The following is a 21,271-nucleotide window of genomic DNA, read 5'->3' as shown; positions in this document are numbered from 1 at the left end:
ACTCTGGTTGACGATACCAGTGAAGTCTGTTCAAAACAGATCCAGGACCCTGGAAGCACGGTATTTCACCCAATCTGAACAGAGGATATATATTCATACATCAAGATGAAGCCGAAGCCCAGTAATGTCACATTGATAGTTGGAACAACTATATTTGCACTTGCTGATTCAAGGTAACAACAGATGTCCAAACAACCTTGTGAAATAACTTCTATTTTTACCAGCCGTGACAGTGTGTGGCTGGTACTGTTTCCACCTTGTGAGTCTGCGTGTGATCATGGCAAAATGTGATCGTGGCGACACCTACCACTGCTGTATTTGCCAGGTGTTAATATGTCAGTCTGAGGGACAGATGTTGTCAACGTGACAGCATCACAACTGTGTAAGATGCTGTAACAAAACTTTACAGGTGTGTAGTTGAGACTGAAATGAAAGAGGGGTGTGATCTGAGCACTGGCAGTAGGGAGGATGAGCTCTAGTTTTCCATACTTCTCAACTCAACTCTGTGATTGGTCATGCCGTACTAGGGGAGCTTGATAAACCATAATGGGACTTTTGGGTGACTGAAAACAAGTATTAAAGATGGAACGTAACAACAAATGTGAAATATACACTAGCCTGTGATTAATTGACCCTTAACCGACAATAACTGACTCTGAAACCTCTTCACTCCCCGTTTTAATCCATCGTCCCACCATCTCTACATATTTCTCTCTTGATATTAGGACTGTCAAAGTTGGCCAAAAAATTTTAAACAGTTTCGCTTCATGTCCATGGACCGGATTTATCGTGATTATATCTCGCACTAATATTGTACTCGTCTGCTCTATCAGCACAGTACCACTACAAATTCTACTTTTCCACACCATTAGTAAGATGGGATTGCTGATGTCCCGTCCAAAGCAGGAAATGAACTTCATCCACTGACCACAGTACTGGTGCTGCTTCACTTCTCAAATGGAGCAGGACTCCAGGAGCTGGTTCAATATCTCTTCCTGCGCCCAACACCCACACAAAAACCAAGGGTCCTGACAGGCTGAGAGCTGGCCTCCCACATGCCTGAAGGCAAAAACAGACACGCTCACATAGGCACAAATGCAGCGGGTTATCAAGGGAAATCACTTCATTTCGCTGGCATTGTGTTCAAAATGAATATATATATATATATATATACACACATATATATATATATATATATATATATATATATATACACACACGCACACGCACACACACACACGCACACACACACACACACAGCCAGGCGATTCATCACTAGCTGATGAGAGCATGACCTCCGAAACCTTTCAAGGGACCTCTGGCCTCCTCAACGTGACCTTTCCAAAGGGTCACTGTAGATTTATCAAACAACATAATGAGCTTTACAACCACCATCACTCACTGATGTTCAACCCTCTCCCTGGAAAAACATAATATGTAGGCCAAATAGAAACAACACTGTCTTGTCAGCTTCCTGCAGAGACCTCCCATCAACATATTTCACGATTTTCTTATTATAGCTGACAGCTGACACTGTCTCTCTATCTTGCACTCCTGCCCTGCTGCTTCCCTGTTTATCTTTTACCTTGACGCTGTCTTCAATTCCCCATCACATATCGTACCACACACATACAGTGAGTCCCTGATGCCTAGTAGGAAATAGTTGCGATCCAGCTGCCCATGGGTGTAACGCATTGCTGTGACTTGAGTCATCTTGCTGGTGAAACACAAATCTTTGCGACGTGGCCTTATTGACTGAGAGAGTAAAGCTTTGATCGTACTATTGACATCTGTTCTAATTAACAGCCTGGAGGTTCTGTATGGCGGACTGTGATGACAGTGTGCTATCAATATCTGAGTAGCCTTGTTAGTCATTTGGTGGTTAAAGGCCTCTCTATAAAGCCCTTCCCATCCTATAACATACAGCTCGTTACTGATTCAACTTTCATCCCTATACTGGGAGGATTGACTGTATTCCTGCAGCTACAACTCTGTGGGAACAAACTAACACCTAACCCACCTCGAGGTTGAGTTTGCTGATCACTTAACTGTCATGGTGAGGTGTCTTTCCTTTTACACACTATATAGAGATATGAGTCTTATGCAAAAAGATAAATGTTACACGGAAATGGCAACGTCTGGAAGCATAAGCATCCTACGTTTACTGTACTTTGAGATGTAAAGCCTCTTACAACCTTTTCCAGCTGTTCAATTTCGAGTGTCTGTGGCATCCTCATCTAATAATAAGATGTCTGTGTTTCCTGAGAAGTGTGAGAATCGCGTGACAAGTCCATCAAACCCCCCACGGAGGGATTTAGCACCCCTCCATTCCTTTAAAGCTCACACAACATGGAGACTGATTCGCCAGAAGTAGAGAAAACAGTTAACATTAAACATTGATAATCCATTCATATCATAGTAAGCTGATGTACACACTGTGGTCCCATATCTTCTTCCTCTGGTTGTTTCCTCTCACGTCTCAAATGTATATTATTTATATATAAGGCAGAAATGAGTTATTGACATTATCAAGCAGCTTGACAAAAAAAAAAAGATAACACAGAACAAAAAAATAACCAATCGCATAAATACATTTGACAGAGTAGCAACACGTTTTGTGTTTTTTTTTTGTTCTTTGATAGACACCATTTAAGTTTAACAGGCAACTACAAATGTACACACAAAAAGCTATTTTTTGAGGTGCATTGGCCTAACCCCTATATTTTACATCATGTACAGATGTATTTCACGAAGGAAAGCCTTCATCTAAAACTGCAGTATCAGACACCATGGTAGAAAATATATGATCCTTCAATTTGGCTTTCATTCTAATCTGATTGACTTCATTGTTGAATGCGATTTAAGACATTTTTCGCTCTCTTAAAATGACTAAAGTAGACATGCCACTTGAGTAAAAGTCATAAGGTGATGACCTGACTTTCCTACCCATGTATTATTTCCTACTTTTTACGCTTATCTATCATTCCTATAGAAGTTAAAATGGCCCATACGATCGCTGTGTCCTTTGATATGGATAAGAATTTTTCTCAAAGCCACAAAACCAAACTCAAACTCGATCCCTTTACAAAATGCAGAATTTAACGTGGGATGCTACTTTAGAAACCCAGTTACTTGCAACACACATGGGTAAAAGGTCCCCCGTTATCTTCAATCCTTTATTAACTTGGCCTCTTTTGGCTTAAATCCACCATCGGGGATCAGCGAAAAGGCTGGAGCCCAGTAGGGTGCCTTAAGAGCCCCGCCGTCTGAACGGATGAAAGGCGGGAGTTGTTTGTGATTGCTGTTAAAGAAGATCTTATAAGGACAGCAACTATGTGACAGGCTGTGATTATGCAGCCATTTATTTCGGGGACTACTCATGTGCACACATCCCGAGACTAACGTGACAAAATAAGGACACTGAAGAATATCGGCTTGTTTTCCTGCAGGCTTAAGCTTTCCTTGATGTGGGAAGAGAGCGTAGGATGCCTCACAGTGCATTTATCTATTACAAATGTAAAATGGGCTAAATTTCAGAAAAGAAAAGACAGACATAAACATGCATTTAATTAAAATAAATATCTGAAATATTCAATGTCAGCAGCTTCAAAAGTCTCCATGTTAATTATGTAAAAATCAGTGAGGGTAAGAGTCACAATATAAGAAATATCGAGTATGGAGAGGATGTTTGCCAACCTAGAGCCCCATACTGTGCTGAGACCTGCATCCAAACCCTCTTTGTAGAGCAGATGTGACAGGTTGTTTGTGAGCGGAATTCAGCAACACACACACACACACACACACACACACACACACACACACACACACACACACATACACATACACATACACACACACACACAATACTCTGTATGCTAACATCAAAATGCACATACCAATGTGTTGTAGGATAGAAAACATCACCAGCTATATGACGGGAAGAAGCCTTGAGATGCTCAGACTTTGTCTTGGACACAAAGCCCGTCTGAAACAATCACAGCAGATCCAGGACCTGTGCTGGTCCTCTAATAATCTCCATCACTGGCACCTTCTGACTGCATCTTCGGGCAATAATGTGAGCGTCTGTTCATTTCTTCAAGGCATATTTCAAAATAGCATGAGTTGAGCTTAACTAATCGGATCTCTGCAGTTTTCAACTTTTGTGGGTCGTTTCCAGTCACTAAAACGTGCACACCCCATCATGGTCACAATCCCAAACAGTGGAGGGCCTGGATTTGACTTGCTCATCAAACTGTGTTTTTATTTGATTAAAAACTGTGTATTGATTGTACCTTGATAAGTGTATAAAAAGCTTCAATGGTTGCTCAGACAGAGCAGAGCTCCCCCTGTACTACTACTGTTATAACAATGTCCATATCAACGTTCTGTCCCAATGGTGACCAGATGATAGCAGAACAACCTCTGACTTGACATTCCATTACTACAGCCGTATGAAATACTTTTCAGCTGCTGTGGAAACGCGGACATAATGATAGCTGGTCTTTTAAAGTCGATAAGAGTCCAGTCCGTTAGGAACGAGGATTTAAACATTATTAGCCTCTCATCACATTACAGTCATCCCTTCTGATGCAGCTTTGCCTCTCACCTTTTCAGACAAACAAGCTGATAAATTTCCTCGAACAAAATTGGGTCTGACTGTTGTTGTGGATGAATGTCTTCGTTTAAGCAGAGACAAAAGTGCCAAAGTCGAGTCTGACAGCAGGTAAATTATTTTAAAAAGGATAAGACTGTTGATACATGATTATTGCTGAAAGTCCTTTTAACAGGTTCATGTTAACGTGAGTAAGATCAAAGCCGGAGGTACCGATGGGGTGGATCGGAGGATTTTCAGTGCTGCAGTAAGTAAAATGATCCAGGTAAAGGGTCCTGTCAGGCATCTATCTGCATCATGATCAGCTAATAGAGCTAACACCTCCAAATGTTGTAAAAGCTGTTGAATAAAAAGGATTCAACACAGTTAATGCTCACCACAGCATTGGCTGCAACTTATGAAAGATCACACAGACAGGTGTAGATTGAGACACAGCAGCATACTGCTGTAATATCTTCTATACATGCAGAGCACAGTCAAGGCTCAAGGTCTGATGGCCTTTACATTAAATCAATCAAAGATCTGATGGGGATGCATTGGGGACAACAATGTAAAAGAATGCTCACTCCCACTCAAACACTGAATCACATACCACCTTAACAGATTAACATTACCTTAACCATCACAAGAACAGAACAAGGCAGAGAAGAATACGGTAGAAACAACTTCTAACCTGCTGCATGAAGTCTGGTTTATCTCTGTTCATGCTGTTTAATCTACACAGAAGTCAGTGAGCTTGTTGAACTGTGACATGTAGAGGACTGCAGTTTGTCACTGTGAGAACCCTTATGCTGTAAAAGTGCTGGTATGCTGTTTTATAACAAATTAATCAAATCCAATGTAACAAAAGGAAAACAGAACACTACAGAAAGCAGACAAAATGAACCATTTGAAAGAATAAAACATAAACAGACCATCTCTTCACACCAGAGACAAAACACCATATTCAGTAGTAGAGCACAGAAAGTAGAGTGCGGTCTAACTACGCAGAAGAAGACATGTTGAAAGCGAGGTCATGTGCGGGCCAGCCCCAGCCTTGGTTTGGTTCTCACAGCGCTCTGGGCTCACTGAGGCCAACACATCAGCCCTGCTACGCTCTCCGTCCGTGCGTCCATTTCCCCTCAGTGTCAGTCAGTCGGCCTCTCCCCCTCTCGGAATATTTGTGTGTCTGCGTGTACCCCAAAATGTAGGCTAATGCCCTGCAGAACAGACAGATTAAATGCCAATCCCTGGGTTGTACCAAAAACAGCCCGAGGCAGCGAGCACTGTGAGTGTGTGAGTGTGTGAGTGTGTCCAGGCAGCTACCAATCCATGCCTGTGAGTGTGCCGGACTGGATGAACATGGACATAAAACAACTGCCCTTAGTAAACAACTGTAAAGGTCACTGCAGATTTCAAATTGTTTGGATCTTGCAGTCATGTCCTGATGGAAAGGAAACATTTCTGGCCTTAATGTCACACACTTTTGGTGTGTCGGTTCATTTTAAAACGACATGCTGTAAGGCCAGAATAAACATCTCCATTCATTATAGCCACTGTAAAAAAGAAAACACGTCACTTGACCACAAAGCATTGTGGGACTTTTGACCGAACAAACTAGACTCATATACGTGTGTGTGTGTGTGTGTGTGTGTGTGTGTGTGTGTGTGTGTGTGTGTGTGTGTGTGTGTGTGTGTGTGTGTGTGTGTGTGTGTGCCGTGCTCGTGGTTCTCTGAGCGGGTTTTGTCATGTGACAGATTTGCAGCCTCAGCTCTCTCTAGGTTTTGCAAAGAGATATTAATGCTTTCAGACACAGGTTGAAACAATAGGGCTGTGGACTGACATATGTAAATTGTGTTCAGTTGGATTTTAACTTTAATGATTTCATTTGTCAAACATGACCTTTGCCTCCGGTGAACATGTGGTCAGAAATCAATGGCCGATGTCAGTGGACATCTTACTAACAGATGCAGCCATGGCTGCAATGCATATTCACCATCTGTATCTCTATTATGAATATATATATGTTATTAAATTAGAAAACTGTTCATTGGAGAACCACATTTTAAAATGTCTGTCTATCTGATTCAAACGTATTCAAGGCTTTTAAAGGGATGTGAATTTAAAGAATATTTGAAATTTGAGACGACACAACCATAACTAAGACCCAATATCTTATTTTTCTTCTTCAGTTTCATTTTGTGAAATGACTTGTGAGCCTCTGTGTAAATCAAGTAGAGCAGTTCACTTTTACAAAACACTTTTGGCAGCATGTGGTCACCAATCAATGGCCATACATTTGTTCAGCAGCTTCTGCCAAGATCACACTGAGCCAACAATAGACTGTCCTGTTGCTGAGAGCCATAATATATATATTCAGCGCTCAGCCTACAGATCTGTTATGAATACACAGTACTAGCACGGCATATACATTTTGGAATTCTTCCAAGAGTTCATTATGTGTGTGGTGTGTCCCTTTTCAATCAACAAGATAATGATTTTTCTTTCTTATGGTTGGTTCATGAATATCTAAATCATATTGAAATGAATGTAAATATAACGTGGGAATTGGCGTATTTTGCAAACAGAAGTACACAACTCCGAGTTGGGTTCCAATTCGTTAAGCATACATTCCCTTGATCATACAAATTACTAGAGACAGCCAAGTGGAGAAATCAAAAAACACACACACACACACACACACACACACACACACACACACACACACACACACACACACACACACACACACACACACCCACAGAGCAGTTTAATTACATGCTGTTGAGCAACTGTTTCTTTAATGCATTCTGCGTTCATTGATTTGAAAGGTCTCCGACATTGAATTACGCTATGGATTTTGGCATTTCAAACGCACGCACATGCACGCCCAAATATCCATACTAATTGCCTTTTTAGCATTCAGAAGCTGCTCTATTAGCAGTTTTTTGCAACCAAGTGCATTCCTGCTGAAGAAGTGAACAGCAGGGCAGAGATGCTATCAGTCTAAAAGAGCAGCTTGAAGGAATCCCGTCTCCCACACATGTCAACTGACCCTGCATGCTAAACTAAATGATACGGGCCAGCTTCATTTCAAAACGCTGTGGGCAACAAACAGTCCTGAGACCAGTACAACGCCACAGGGAGGAATTAGCACGTAAACAAATTAATGCACTGGACTTTGATATCATCTTAATAATCACAGATTACATCAACACAACCACCCTTGAACCTGTTCTAAGTGTCCGTGAGCAAGGCACAAATGTCCGGAACCACTAAAGATTTAACCTAAAACAATGCAAAAGTAATTTAAGTTTATGCGTACATAAAGAAAAACAGCATACACACACACACAGTAGACTCAAAAGTAACCTTAGTTATAGGCAAGTAACCTTAGCTTCACGACCAATCAATACTGTGTAGTTTTTCCAACGCAAATGCAGAACATGCACTCCATATGCATATCTGCAAGCCTTCTCTCGGGGTACACACACACACACACACACACACACACACACACACACACACACACACACACACACACACACACACACACACACACACACACACACACACACACACACACACACACACCTCAAGCTGCCTGGGCATCCATCCACCTGACAAACCCACTACACACACAAACAACTTCTTATCCCACACACTTGGTTGCCAACTAAGCCCCAGTTCTCCAGAAGTAATAAACCGTCTTTTCACTGCGTCTCTCCAAAACCGTGATAGAAGACTGCAGAAAGCCCCTGTGCTTCCATTGTAAACCCCTCAACTCATTTACTAGTGCACTGAGTGTTACTTCTGTGACCGTGTGTGTGTGTGTGTGTGTGTGTGTGTGTGTGTGTGTGCGTTTGTTGGTTGGTTGGTTGTACATAATGCCATGGGGAATATTTGTTTTACACACCAGGGCACAACATTAATGCTTGCCCGGGGCAAGTAGAATGCCTCATGCAGTTGTCCGATCGGGAAATGAACGTGATCTTTATTATGGGCTGATATTCAGTAAAAACATGCGATCAGCAGATCAATATCAATGCTTTCAAGTCACCGATCCTGGGTAATGATACATTGTGAACAACAAATCTGTTCGTCAGTTGGCAGCACAGTCCTGCTCAGCTAAATAACAGAGCTCACAGAATAGCAACATTTGGAACTCCTAACGTAATCAGACATGTAGACCTATTATAAAGTCATTCATTCCCTTGCATGCAGTGACCAGCTCTTGTTTAATCAAAGCAAATATTTAAATAAATAAAAATAGGAAATACAATTTGAATCAAAACTTTATTCCAAATCATTTTCTATAATTTCTATAATAATAAGAATAGCCACCACTATATATGGAAAAAAAAAGCAAAGTAAAAGGATCAATTTCCCAAATCCATGTTGATTTTATCAATGTTTTAATAGCCCTACAAGTAAGTGTGGCTATCAGGCAAGTAAAAACATCTCAGCTACTACCTCTTGTTTTAAAAAAATGATCTATATTGTCACTGAAAATGCTTACTGTTAAGCCACACACACACACACACACACACACACACACACACACACACACAGCAAAATGGGATCGCATGTTTTTAACATACACAGCGCCAGGTGAATTCTGTAAGCTAAGCTAAGAGAACCTGAAAACACTGCATGGATTCTCAAACACATTTGTGCATTTCTTTGATCAACCTCAAAACACCTCGATTCCTTTCCTTCCTTCCTCCAGATTGGTCTGACCAATCATTATCTTGGCGCTGTGATGAAGCGTAACAGTCGAGCAAATGACAGAGCAGCTTGTTACTCAACATGCATTGCAATAGCCTCCATCTACTTCTCCAAATAGAGGAGTCAGAGAGGTGAGACACACACGCGTACACATTAGCAGAGCGCATTCAAGGTTAATACATCATTACCCGTTAAAGCCAGATCCAATAGACACAAACATCTCTTCCTTTTTATGTGGAGGACTTGTTGATAGGAGGCAAAGTGCAGTGAAAGCCAGGAAGATAAGAACCACGACATTAAACAGTCTCATCAGTGACGTTAACAGCATACCATATATGGCAAACATCGCTTACAACTAGCATACTCTCAGCCTACAACAGAGAGTATGCTAGTAAACATTTTAAATGAATGAGACAAATTCAATAGTCACTATATACAGTATATAATATTGGGTGATACGGACATGAATGACAAAAAAAGATTAGTTATGCAGTTGAAACATATTCCAAATTTCTAGATTACTAAAAGTACTTCCTGAAAAAAAATATCTCTCATGTGTAAGCACCATCATGTTTCATGTGCTCCTTGTTTTTCTCATGACGTCAGCAAGTATTTCCCCTCCGTTTTTATTGTCACAAAAGCAGTATGTTCGTATATATCTGCTTTTTCTAGAGACTGCAGGATCTTAAAAAGGCTCTGGTGAAGAGAGTGAATTTTACTGATCTGAAATATTGCCATGTTACCTGTGAAAACTTTGCACGATCAGCAGCTTATGGCAGAGACAACACACTGACAATCATTGTTTCTTCTTCTTAGCTGGACCTTTTCTAGTCTGTAACCAGCTTCACCACATCTACCTGCATGTCACATGCTCATCAAACATCAACCTTTACCATCTTCAAACAAAAAGGGCCAAAGACATATCTAATGTTAACATTTAGATTTAAGATTTTCAAAACAAAAAAAATTACTGAAGACATTTTTAGCACCGCTAGATATGAGGCTCCATCCATGCCAGTGTGTGTGAATTATAATGTGTGTGTGTGTGTGTGTGTGTGTGTGTGTGTGTGTGTGTGTGTGTGTGTGTGTGTGTGTGTGTGTGTGTGTATGCGTGCCTTTGCAGTACCAGGAGGTGCAGGCATAACGGCCAGCGTGTGACTGAGCGCGAGGCAGCCGTGTGCCTGCTTCCTCCACTCATTTGTCTGTAAGTGGGCATTTGGATTCGCTTTGATCCTGTACCCCTTCTATTTTGTGTCTCCATCATGCAAGCAGAAAGCAGAAAGTGATGAAAGGAAGAACAAAAAACTCACATTCCTCCTCTCTGTGTGTGTGTGTGTGTGTGTGTGTGTGTGTGTGTGTGTGTGTGTGTGTGTGTGTGTGTGTGTGTGTGTGTGTCCCTCCCAATGATTCGAGCATTAATCGTGAAGAAAAAAGAAAAACTCTGGCATCAACTAAGAAGACAATGAAGTTCTGAAGTCCGTTATTATTTGGTGCATTTCAATTGAAAAATTACTTTGTGTACAAAATTGGACAGGAAAGGTGAAGGAAAAAGTGAGCATGAGGAGACAGCTGAAGCAGCGAGACAGGAAGATTTCCTTCTAAGTTACTCAGTTATGATGATTCAGACATCCAAAATGTAAAATGTGTCAGATGCATTTAGCTTAAAATACAATTCATCTATAAGTTGTTGAAACAGCCACTGCAACGTGTAGCCTCCCTTCTTTCACTGTGGATTAATCGATTATTTTAATTACAAATTAAGTTGCTGTTCATTTACTCAATCAATTAATCTTTGTGTTGATAAAATGTCCAAAAACAATTGAGAAAGGCATCATCAGAATTTTCTGGAGCCCAACGTAACATTTAAATTGTTTGTTTTGTTAAATACAAAACCCAAAGTAAATGTATTTACTATTAGTAAGACAAAGAAAACAGCTAATTGTCATGTTTTAAATGCTGGAAACAGCAAATGTTTGGCCTTTATGTGCTTGAAAAGTGAGAGAATTGTAAAATTGTATACATTTTTTTAGACAAGTTAGGAAATTTAAGGCTTGCCAAAGGCGCTCTTAATCAGTATTTACATACAAGTCGATCATGATTAACTATGTAAGCCATTTATGCTGTGTTGGTCAGTGCAGATGTGTTTTAACAGTTCCTCTAATGGTCCCTAGAGACAGGCTCAAGTGGATTATCTGGATTTTACATGAGTCTTACCAATGATGATTAAAATTTTAGAAGAAAACAAATGTCTGCTTTTGGTGTGGAGTGTTTAAAACTGTATCTGACAATAGTGATCAATATGATCACATCAAAATGTTCCTCTGATTCGATGGCATCTGATTTCTGCTCACAGCCCATAAAGATCCAGAGTTTTGAACTGAAACCTAAAAATCCTGATTTCTACTAACAGTCACCCAGTGATTCAGCTCTCACTCTCTCACTCCCACAAAAGCACACACATCCACCAGGTGTGGGTGTGCCCCTGATGGATGGAAAGTAATCAAAATGCAAAACAGTTTCCAGCTTAATTTCTCTGTGTTTATGCAAATATCTCTTTCACTCTGCCTCCCTCTATGTGTGTGTGTTTCACCGGAGCAGTGAGAGACCAGTGGAACAGTGAGTAGGTGGAAACTGACATGGAGTAACAAGCTGAATACATCTCTCTCTCACACACTCACACTCACACACACACACACACACACACACACACACACACACACACACACACACACGGGGGAAAAGTGTGTGCTATATAGCAAAACTTGAATGAAACAGCAACAATAATCATAATTACTTTTTTGGGGGCTACATTGGCTGTGTTGTGAAGACAAATATAATTTTGAAATAACTGAAGATATTCCAAGACCTAAATTACTCTATTTGTTTCGTATTCTTTTTCCGATGGGTATGAAACACTTAAGTATTGTGGCAGGCTATTTGCTTTCGGAAGACAAGAACTTTAAATTCTGGTGGAATCATTTCATCTCATACTAAACAAAAGAGCAATCTTTTGCACACCTGTAGGTCGACAGGTGCAAGGGAGAATAACTATGGTCGACAATATAGAACAACAGGACTCCTGCACACTGTCCATAAATAAAAAAATACTTTCAGATCATGTTGGATTTTTTGATCTTCTATACTTGTACTATTCCAGCAGCCAATTAAAGTAGTCCTGATGAATTTATACCACCGTAATATATTCTGTAAGAGGTTAAATCAGCTAGTTTATTTTAATGAAAAACCTTAAACCATGTTCTACTGTCTACATGAAATAGAACATGAGAGATAAAGTGTTGGAACATTTTGTGTTGGTCAGTACTTGATTGAGTTTCTGAAGTGGTCCTCTGCCGGGTTTTTCACAGTGCAGCTGTTGAGCACCCAGAGGTCTGCGTCTGATGGGTCATCTATAGAAAGAGAGAAAGAAGATCTTTAATTCAGATTTCCCCCCCACACAAGCATGACTTCATGAAGAAAAAACAATTAACACATAATATAACAGAGGATTCAGGAAAGCATAAGGAATCCAAAAACAGCACAACTACTTAATTGGTCTCTGGCTCAGTTCTTTAGTGTCTGAAGCACGCAATGGGTCACAACCTCTAGAAGTCACACCCAAATGATCCTGCGTGTATCAGTAAGTCAAACCAGTCTCACCAAATTGTGAATCTCAGCGGCAGCTAATTCACAATGCTGAAGCTTTGTTTTATCTGTACTGGCCTCCTATTGCTGTGTAACATCAACCAGAGTTCATTTTAAGGAGTAATTGTTTGTTTGTTCATAGGGATTTGGATGGTTTGGCACTCACATTTCCTCTGCCTTGACTCAAATAAACCAAATAATGTAACAGTTTGGGTTCAATTTGTTTTAAACTTGCAACATTATAGCAATAGCAGGTAGTTTTCAATGTCTTAATAAGGATGTTTTGGTATGGAGACCTTAAAATTACCAAGAGAATCCCATCCAGCCACTGGACCGTTTCTGACCCAATACAGGTGTACATGCTGGATGATAAAACGTGTGTTTATTGGCATGGCACCCTTGGACGTGAAGATTTAAAGTGGCAGTTGCAGCTAAAGAAGAAATGCATCTACTCTTTTGCTACACTGTTTGATCATGTCAGTGATGTTGCTAAACAGTAAAATGAATCAGAGTTATAATATTAGGCAAAAAGGTTCATTCTTGACCTTAGAACCAGTATCTGTGACAAAAAGAAAATTCAACTCAAAGGTAACTTACAAGCGTTTGGTGAGATTTGGTCTGCATTTCAGTGTCTTGTATTTACGACGGCTTATCCCAGAACATCTATACCAGCAGATTTTGAAAACCACTCCACTAATTGTTGCTAGACCAAAATCTTCTTGAGTGTCTCATAACGCCCAGATTTATGGATGAAAACAAGTACATAATAAACAACCACCTCTTGTTGAAATACTCAAAAACAGGACTATTTTAACATTACAAGTTACTTCAAGTAAGAACGTCAATTAAACTTACGTTTAATTAACACACAGACACAAACAAGTGCAATGCTCCTTGTGATGTTAAGCTCGACTGCAGCACAAGCTGCTGGTGGCAGGCTTTGCATGGCACTGCTAGGAGAGCCGTCACACACAGACACACATGATCGGGGGGGAATGGCACGGCGGTGGTGGGGAGCTGGAAGCCTGCTCCTTTACGCCACACTGAACCAGATATTTCACTTGGAATCCACTTCCCCACTGCAGTCAAGCATACACAGACCCCACTCACACTGTATTCCCTGCATTAGTTCACTTTATACACACCCACCTGTATCACACACAGCAGATCCCAGGGTGTGGAGAAAGGGGGGATTATTAACCACAGTAGACCTAAACTCTCAGCCCCCCCACCAGCTGTAGATGGCGTAGATTTAGAAACACAGCAGTGCTTTAAGGGGTGTTTACGGATTGTATCTGACAGTAAGCAAGACTTAATGACGTCTCGTAAAAGCAGTAGTACAGCTGCATGTCTTGAAAAAGCACTGAAATAATGTGAGTCACACTGGTAGAACATGAATCATGTGTTGGCTTAGGGTTTTTGTTTTGTGGGGAATCACGCTTGGGGGGGATGGACAGGACAAAATATACAAAATACAGAAAGGCCAAAGAATATACGATTATAAAAGTAATCCTAATCCAAATCCTAAACTATGAAATGTGTGTGCGTATGGGTTAGAGAGAGAAAGAGGAAGAATAAATGCAGCTGGCAAAGGGTGCCCATTATGCCAACCTTTATTTGTCTAGGCAACCAACACGCACGCACGCACGCACGCACACGCACACACACACACACACACACACACACACACAAAAGACTAGTGGGAGTGGTCTCAGCTGTGTGGTTGCTGTCTCCTCTCTGTCCCGAGGGAAGCTTTCCAGACCAACAATAACAAGCTCGCCATCAATTTAACAGACACACACAAAAGACAAATACAAACATCTGCTAAACAATCCTTTCTACAAAGTCAGGAAAAATTACCAGTAAACAGATAAAACAACAGAAAAAAAGAACTAAAGCAGACAGTAAAACAAAAAATATGCTGGTAAATGTGCCTTTATTTAACCAGGTAAGTCTAATGAGAATATGACTTTGTTTTAGAGATGCCTTTTGCTATGTATGTATACATGTATATATATGTATATGATTTGGAAATGCTTATTTTTCATCACTGAATGCTATTTGTAGCTTTAAACCTCTATGACCCTTTCAACAGCAGCCACTGGTTTTGATCCAGCATAGGAGGATCAGCAAAGCAGATCCACACAAGTACAAAACGTTGACATTATCAAACTTCAGCAGCAGATATCGAGAAAATCTGTGACAAGTCACATAAGTGACGCCCCCCCACCGTTACAACAACTGCTGCCAATGAACTGGGGCTCAAAGCCATCACCATGAATTGAGATTAATCCAGGCAGCAGCTGCTCCTCATTCAGAAGGGGCTTTTAGAGGTGTAATCTGGAGGCAAAACACCAGAACAACGTGACAGAAGCCACTGTCAACAACTCAAAACTTTAACCTCGTTTTGGTTTGGGGATTTCTACTTTAATCATTTCTAACTCCTCTTTTTTTAAACAACAAGACAGGAATAATTCAGACAGCCCCCGACTAAGTGATGGTGTCTTCACAGTATTTCGGGGTCATGGGTGCTGCAGTCAGGACCCGGGGGCTACAGTTGTGTCGTGGTGCAGGATCTTCTGTGGATGATTGCATTTGTTTAAAATTGCTACAATTGTTGGGGTTAACCCAAAGAGAGAAATCTGACCCCACACAAGGGAGCTGAGTGTTTTGGTTTTCGCAAGCGTAAGACAAAAACTAAATTCTGACAGGAAGTAGTGGCTACAGAAGAAATATTTAAAGTGTGAGGGTAGATTGCTAGACAGTGACATGTCACCACAGTTATTGTTGTAGGGACACCAAGTGGCTGAAGAGATGGAGAAAGGAGAGATAAAGACATTGTTGAAAACTAAATCAATACGTTGTACATTTACACATTAACATGTACAAAGGATCTGATTAAAAGATACAAAATTAAATAGGACAGAAATTAAAATAACCCTTAAAAGAATATTCATTGTGACAGGGAAAATCAAGCCCAATGTCTAGTCTGCTGCCTCTACCTCTTCATGATTCATGATTTTAAATGGTATTATCAGAGACAGTAACAAGACTTTAAGTCATTAAATCACAACAGTACCTAAATCAACCTTAATTGAATAGCAAAGTTGTGCTGTTGTAAGCTTGGCCCAACCTAATGATTAATTTAAGGTAACTTTTGCAGTGCTGCCTAATTTACATCATCTAATGATGCATTACAGGAACGTCACACTGAGGTGAATTGAAAGCCGAGTGGGAACGTAAACACTGACAGTGATTGGTCCGAAATGACACATATCCGCAGCCACCACAAATTACAGCACAGAGACACTCTTATTCCTCCACCAAGATCAGTTAGAGGAATAACACCACAGTCTATGGACTGCACTGAAAACGGCTGTCACAATCTCAGTAACAGTTGCTTCTGTTGAGAGAACTTTATCTCATTTGAGACGTATCGAGCCATAACTGCTGTCATCCATTGCATTGTCCCGCTCGTCATTAGCAGCAACTCTCACCTGGCACAGCAGTGGTAATGAGCTTGACAACAGATGACTCTGAATCTATAAAATGCTAAATTGTGCATTACTAAAAGCCAAATATGCATAAGTTTTACATGTGCAATTCAGTCAAGAATAACCTGGAGCAAAACGACAGTGGACAGCGCAACTGTAAGCTGAAAATCTGTTTGGGAATATGTTATCATAATATGTTATGTTATTAATTCATGGGCCCCAACACCTGTGTTTTTCTGTTCATCTCTGCGTCAGTGTGGGAAAAAAGCCTGGGGGTAACCTCCTCAATACCACACCAAGAAATGCTGTTATTGGGAGATCTCTTGAAAGTGACATTTGCATCAGATTTGCATAGGTATGGCGGGGCAGCCAGTGACAGGGGAGGATTTTGGTTATCTTTGCAAATCATGGCCATCAGGCAATTATGTGAGAAGTTGTTGGTACAGAATGTGCACAGGAACTGTTGACTAGTCTTTTATCTGATGAAGATAAGGCCCAGGGGGTAAGACAAGCATCCTGGTGTGTGTGTGTGTGTGTGTGTGTGTGTGTGTGTGTGTGTGTGTGTGTGTGTGTGTGTGTGTGTGTGTGTGGGGTTTGCAAAATGAGTCTACATTAGCCCTGTATTAAGCCTGCAAACTGAAACTCATAGCTTTGAACGGAGTGTGAAAAGCAGGCTGAGAACATTTCTGCATCAGTTATTAATATACCACTACAGATGTTGTGCTTATTTATATACTTTGCAATGTGCATGCACAACCGTAACATTAAGTACCCACAAAAGCAAAATAAATTAAATGTGAGAATAGAACAAAACTCAGGAGTGAAAAAGCCAAATAATTATTATTATTATTATTATTATTATTATTATTATTTTTAACTACCTGGGTTTAATTAACTTACTTTCAGGGCAATCAGAAAACAGTATAAATTGTGTTTTTACTGGGTGCCCTAATTTAAGATTAATAACTGTTTATCATGACTTGGCAGTATTGGAGGACTTCACAAAGGTCCAACACAAAATTATTTAAGAAGGCTCATTTATATAACAGTTCAATAGATATTATATCTGGAATTTTGTATTAGTACCTTTATACCTACAAATATCTCTCTCTGACTGACACACACACACACACACACACACACACACACACACACACACACACACACACACACACACACACACACACACACACTACTCTGTATGTTAACATCAAAATGCACATACAAATGTGTTGTAGGATGGAAAACATCACCAGCTATATGACGTGAAGAAGCCTCGAAATGCTCAGACTTTGTCTGAGCATCTCGACACACACACACACACACACACACACACACACACACACACACACACACACACACACGTATGACACTATTTCACTCGGTCTGCAACCCACAGATGAAAAGCCTGTTTTATATTTTATCCAATATAAAGACATATATTACATTTGACCACAACAGCTGACCTCCAAATAAATTGTTTTTTCGTTGCGTGCAAGAGATTTTCCAATAAGTAATATAAGGAATTCCACCACTCTCAAATAGTTGAACCCACTGTACGCAAAAGGAAAATGACCTGTGTGTGTGTGTGTGTGTGTGTGTGTGTGTGTGTGTGTGTGTGTGTGTGTGTGTGTGTGTGTGTGTGTGTGTGTGTGTGTGTGTGTTGAGCTGCACCTTTGTACATTCTTTGAAAAAAATACAAACCAACTGACCAAAATGATCTCATCCATGAAGTATGTTCCTGTGTGTGTGTGTGTGTGTGTGTGTGTGTGTGTGTGTGTGTGTGTGTGTGTGTGTGTGTGTGTGTTTCATCCTCCATACACCCCGCAACCAAATCATATGAGAGCGAGTGGGATATTGGAGAGGCAACACCTGGGGTCAGTGTGTGTGTTTGTGTAACAATATACACAAGGTCATACATAACAAATTTCAATCACAGACTCCCTATGGAGATGAGGAGAAAGGGTTATGGGAGCAGGTGCATGCATCAAATAAGTACGGCTGGAAAGATGGACAAAAGAATGAAAGAGTGAGAGCGAGGATCAGATGGGTGCTTATGTATGTAAAAAGAAAGACAACAAAAAGGGTTAAAAGGAACAGGCAGGACAGAGTCGATGAAGAGGGCCGTCCTGAGAGGACTAAAAAGAGAAGAGTGAGTGTGAAGTGGAGGCAGCTGATAGGCAATACCCAAATGGGATTTAAGGATGACCAACAATGTGAGCAAAAAGGAGGACAAGGAGAAACGGAGACAGAGCGACTAAACGAGATGTGAAATGAGGAAGCAGGAGAAAGACATGGTGGTGATGAAAGCGGAAAAAAGAGTGAATAGAGGGGGATAAGGAGTAGGAAGAGGAAAAAAAGCAGCTGGAAAGAGAATTAAGAATCCTGCTCTCATCTAAAATAAAACATTTTTTTCATAAATATCATAAAAAAATATATATATTTTGTTAGCTAACATGTTTTAGTGCACTTGCCAGGTTTATGTGTTGACCTTTGAAATTCTATAAATATTTGTTTCAAAATAAAAAATGATGTATTCTGTTTTATTGGCAAATTATGTCGGTTGTCGATCTACCCACAGGTAGCGCTGTCAGAACACCAGCAATTTAGTAGTAAATTCCAATGCAAGCGTAATTCCACAATTCTAGACACCCAATTTGACACCATGGTGAAAAACAAAAACAAAACGATAAATCCCACCTTCACATACACTCCTTTATTATAGTCTGCATACTGTTTTTTGCGAAATTATTATTAATCCCTGATGAAGTTTCAAGTTTCTTGCCAAAAACAAAATTTTACAAGATTACATTTGAACACATCATGACAATGTCATAATGTACCTTTGCCCAATACTCAGTATTACTGAATGTAGCTTTAACATATAATAATCAACCTCCAGGTCTGAAAAGCGAAGCCAATTCGGAAGTGTCTTAAACAAACAACAAACAAACAATTGTTTAGAATCTATGAGAAGTTGACTCTACTTCTTACTTGATTCATTCCCTCAGTAAACATTGGAACATAAGTTTATGGTCTTGATCGCTAGTTTCAAGTCATCTTCAATACAGCAATATAGCATTTAGTAAATTATGGTACAATTTAGAGTAAAATATGCAATAAAACGGAGTGTGCTTTAGGGTGTGGCTACCTACTGATTGACAGTTTGGTGTTTTCCAGTCAGGGAGTTGTTTCTGTTGTTTTGCAAATGCTGCTGCCCACTGGCTAATACAAAGCCAAGTTCCCACTATGTCATTAGCTACTAGCTTTCCTCTTGTCGGTGTCAACACTAATTTGTTGCTCACATTTTGTAGTATGTCGGGGAAATGTTCTGTTGTTCCAGGACGCCGGTTTGAGCCTTGATTCCAGGTAACTATGGTACCTGCAGTACTGTAGAAAAATTAGCACGGTGATGTTTTCAGAACTTTGGCTTTGACCAAAGTATCTGTTCTCGGTTCATCCCGACCCACAGCTGTGTGCAGCACCCCACAGAGAACTGAGAGGAAGCTCAGCTGCAGGGTCAGAAAGCAGATAAACACAAACAAAAATAACAGACACAATGGGAATACGGTTATTTCCCTGAACTCCCATGTATCCATCCACTATATGCAGATGTGCCAACTGTCAACGGTAAATTCAACTATTTACTGTAAATAGACAAACCGTTTTTCATACTTAAGTGAGGAGTTTGTGAATGAGTGCTTTCCTAAAAGCAGCTGATATTTACTCATTAGCTGCATTTTACCTTTACAACATAAAGATACAACACAATTGCAACTGCATGTAAACATGCATGTTTGCACGCTGTTTTTGCAGCACAACAACACGCCACATTATGTATATTATCACACATGGAACATAGAGTAGCCTTTCAGGAGGATTATATAGCACACTAAACACAAACTAAAGCACATCAAGTGAATTTGGAGTACAACCCTGGAAACAGGAGTCTTTGTGATTGTGAAGAAGGTTAGACTCCACCAGCTGGAGCCTCTCTGTAGAACATTAGAATGTTCTACCTGTATCTGCAAGCATTTCCTCCCCAGGCAAAGGCATGCAGGCTACGTGGAGACTTAAGAGTGTTAATGTGAGTGTTTGTCTATACGTTTGTCAGTAGTGGAACAAGGAAAAGTGGGAAGCACTTCACAGGAGAGTGTAAATCACAACATTCCACCTCAGACTGCAACTTTAGGCTGCAGGCAACACAAAGATTGAACTAGCCATAAATGTATTAATATCAAATCAATGTCTAGAAGTATTGCCATAACACACACACACACACACACACACACACACACACACACACACACACACACACACACACACACACACACACACACACACACACACACACACACACACACACACACACACACACACACACACATTCTGTCTAGCAGTAAATTAAGATACAGCCCATGAATAAATAACACAAAAAAGGAACTCTACTACAGCCTTGAGTTGGAATATTTGCTTTCTGTGGGAAGGTTTTAAAAATGCAGAGTAATATTTAGGCCAAAACTATCGCAGTACTTGCCAGAGGTGGATACACGGAGTCAAACAAGGACAAAATTCTATTTTTCTCCAAAAGTGAGAGAAATAAGTGTCCAAAGATATCATGGGAGTAAAGATGGTTTTCAGAATCGTTTCAAATAACAGTATTTTACTGTAGACACCAGAGTGTAGAAATGTAGGCATAGACACAGAGGGAGGTAAGAAGAGATGGGTGTAATTCTGTTACGTTGTTAAACTCCTATCAGCATGCACATACCTGCTATTTTATCACAACATCCTAAAACGACCATCAGTCTTTTAC

The 21,271-nt window shown here is 40.3% G+C and overlaps 1 protein-coding gene across 1 annotated transcript in view; it reads right to left on the bottom strand.

Moving 5' to 3' along the window:
* Positions 1 to 21,271, bottom strand: part of cdkal1 (CDK5 regulatory subunit associated protein 1-like 1) — a 213,284-nt gene that overhangs the window by 165,220 nt on the left and 26,793 nt on the right. The window contains exon 4 of the mRNA XM_068736267.1: positions 12,642 to 12,726. Within this exon, the coding sequence (XP_068592368.1) occupies positions 12,642 to 12,726 (85 nt within the window). The remainder of the gene's footprint in view (positions 1 to 12,641; positions 12,727 to 21,271) is intronic.

The sequence above is a fragment of the Cebidichthys violaceus genome, unplaced genomic scaffold (assembly GCF_023349555.1).
Source record: "Cebidichthys violaceus isolate CVI_PGR_0920_01 unplaced genomic scaffold, fCebVio1.0.p SCAF_7, whole genome shotgun sequence".
NCBI lineage: Eukaryota > Metazoa > Chordata > Actinopteri > Perciformes > Stichaeidae > Cebidichthys > Cebidichthys violaceus.
Note: the sequence above shows the minus strand (reverse complement) of the source record. Positions and strands in the feature narration are given on the sequence as shown.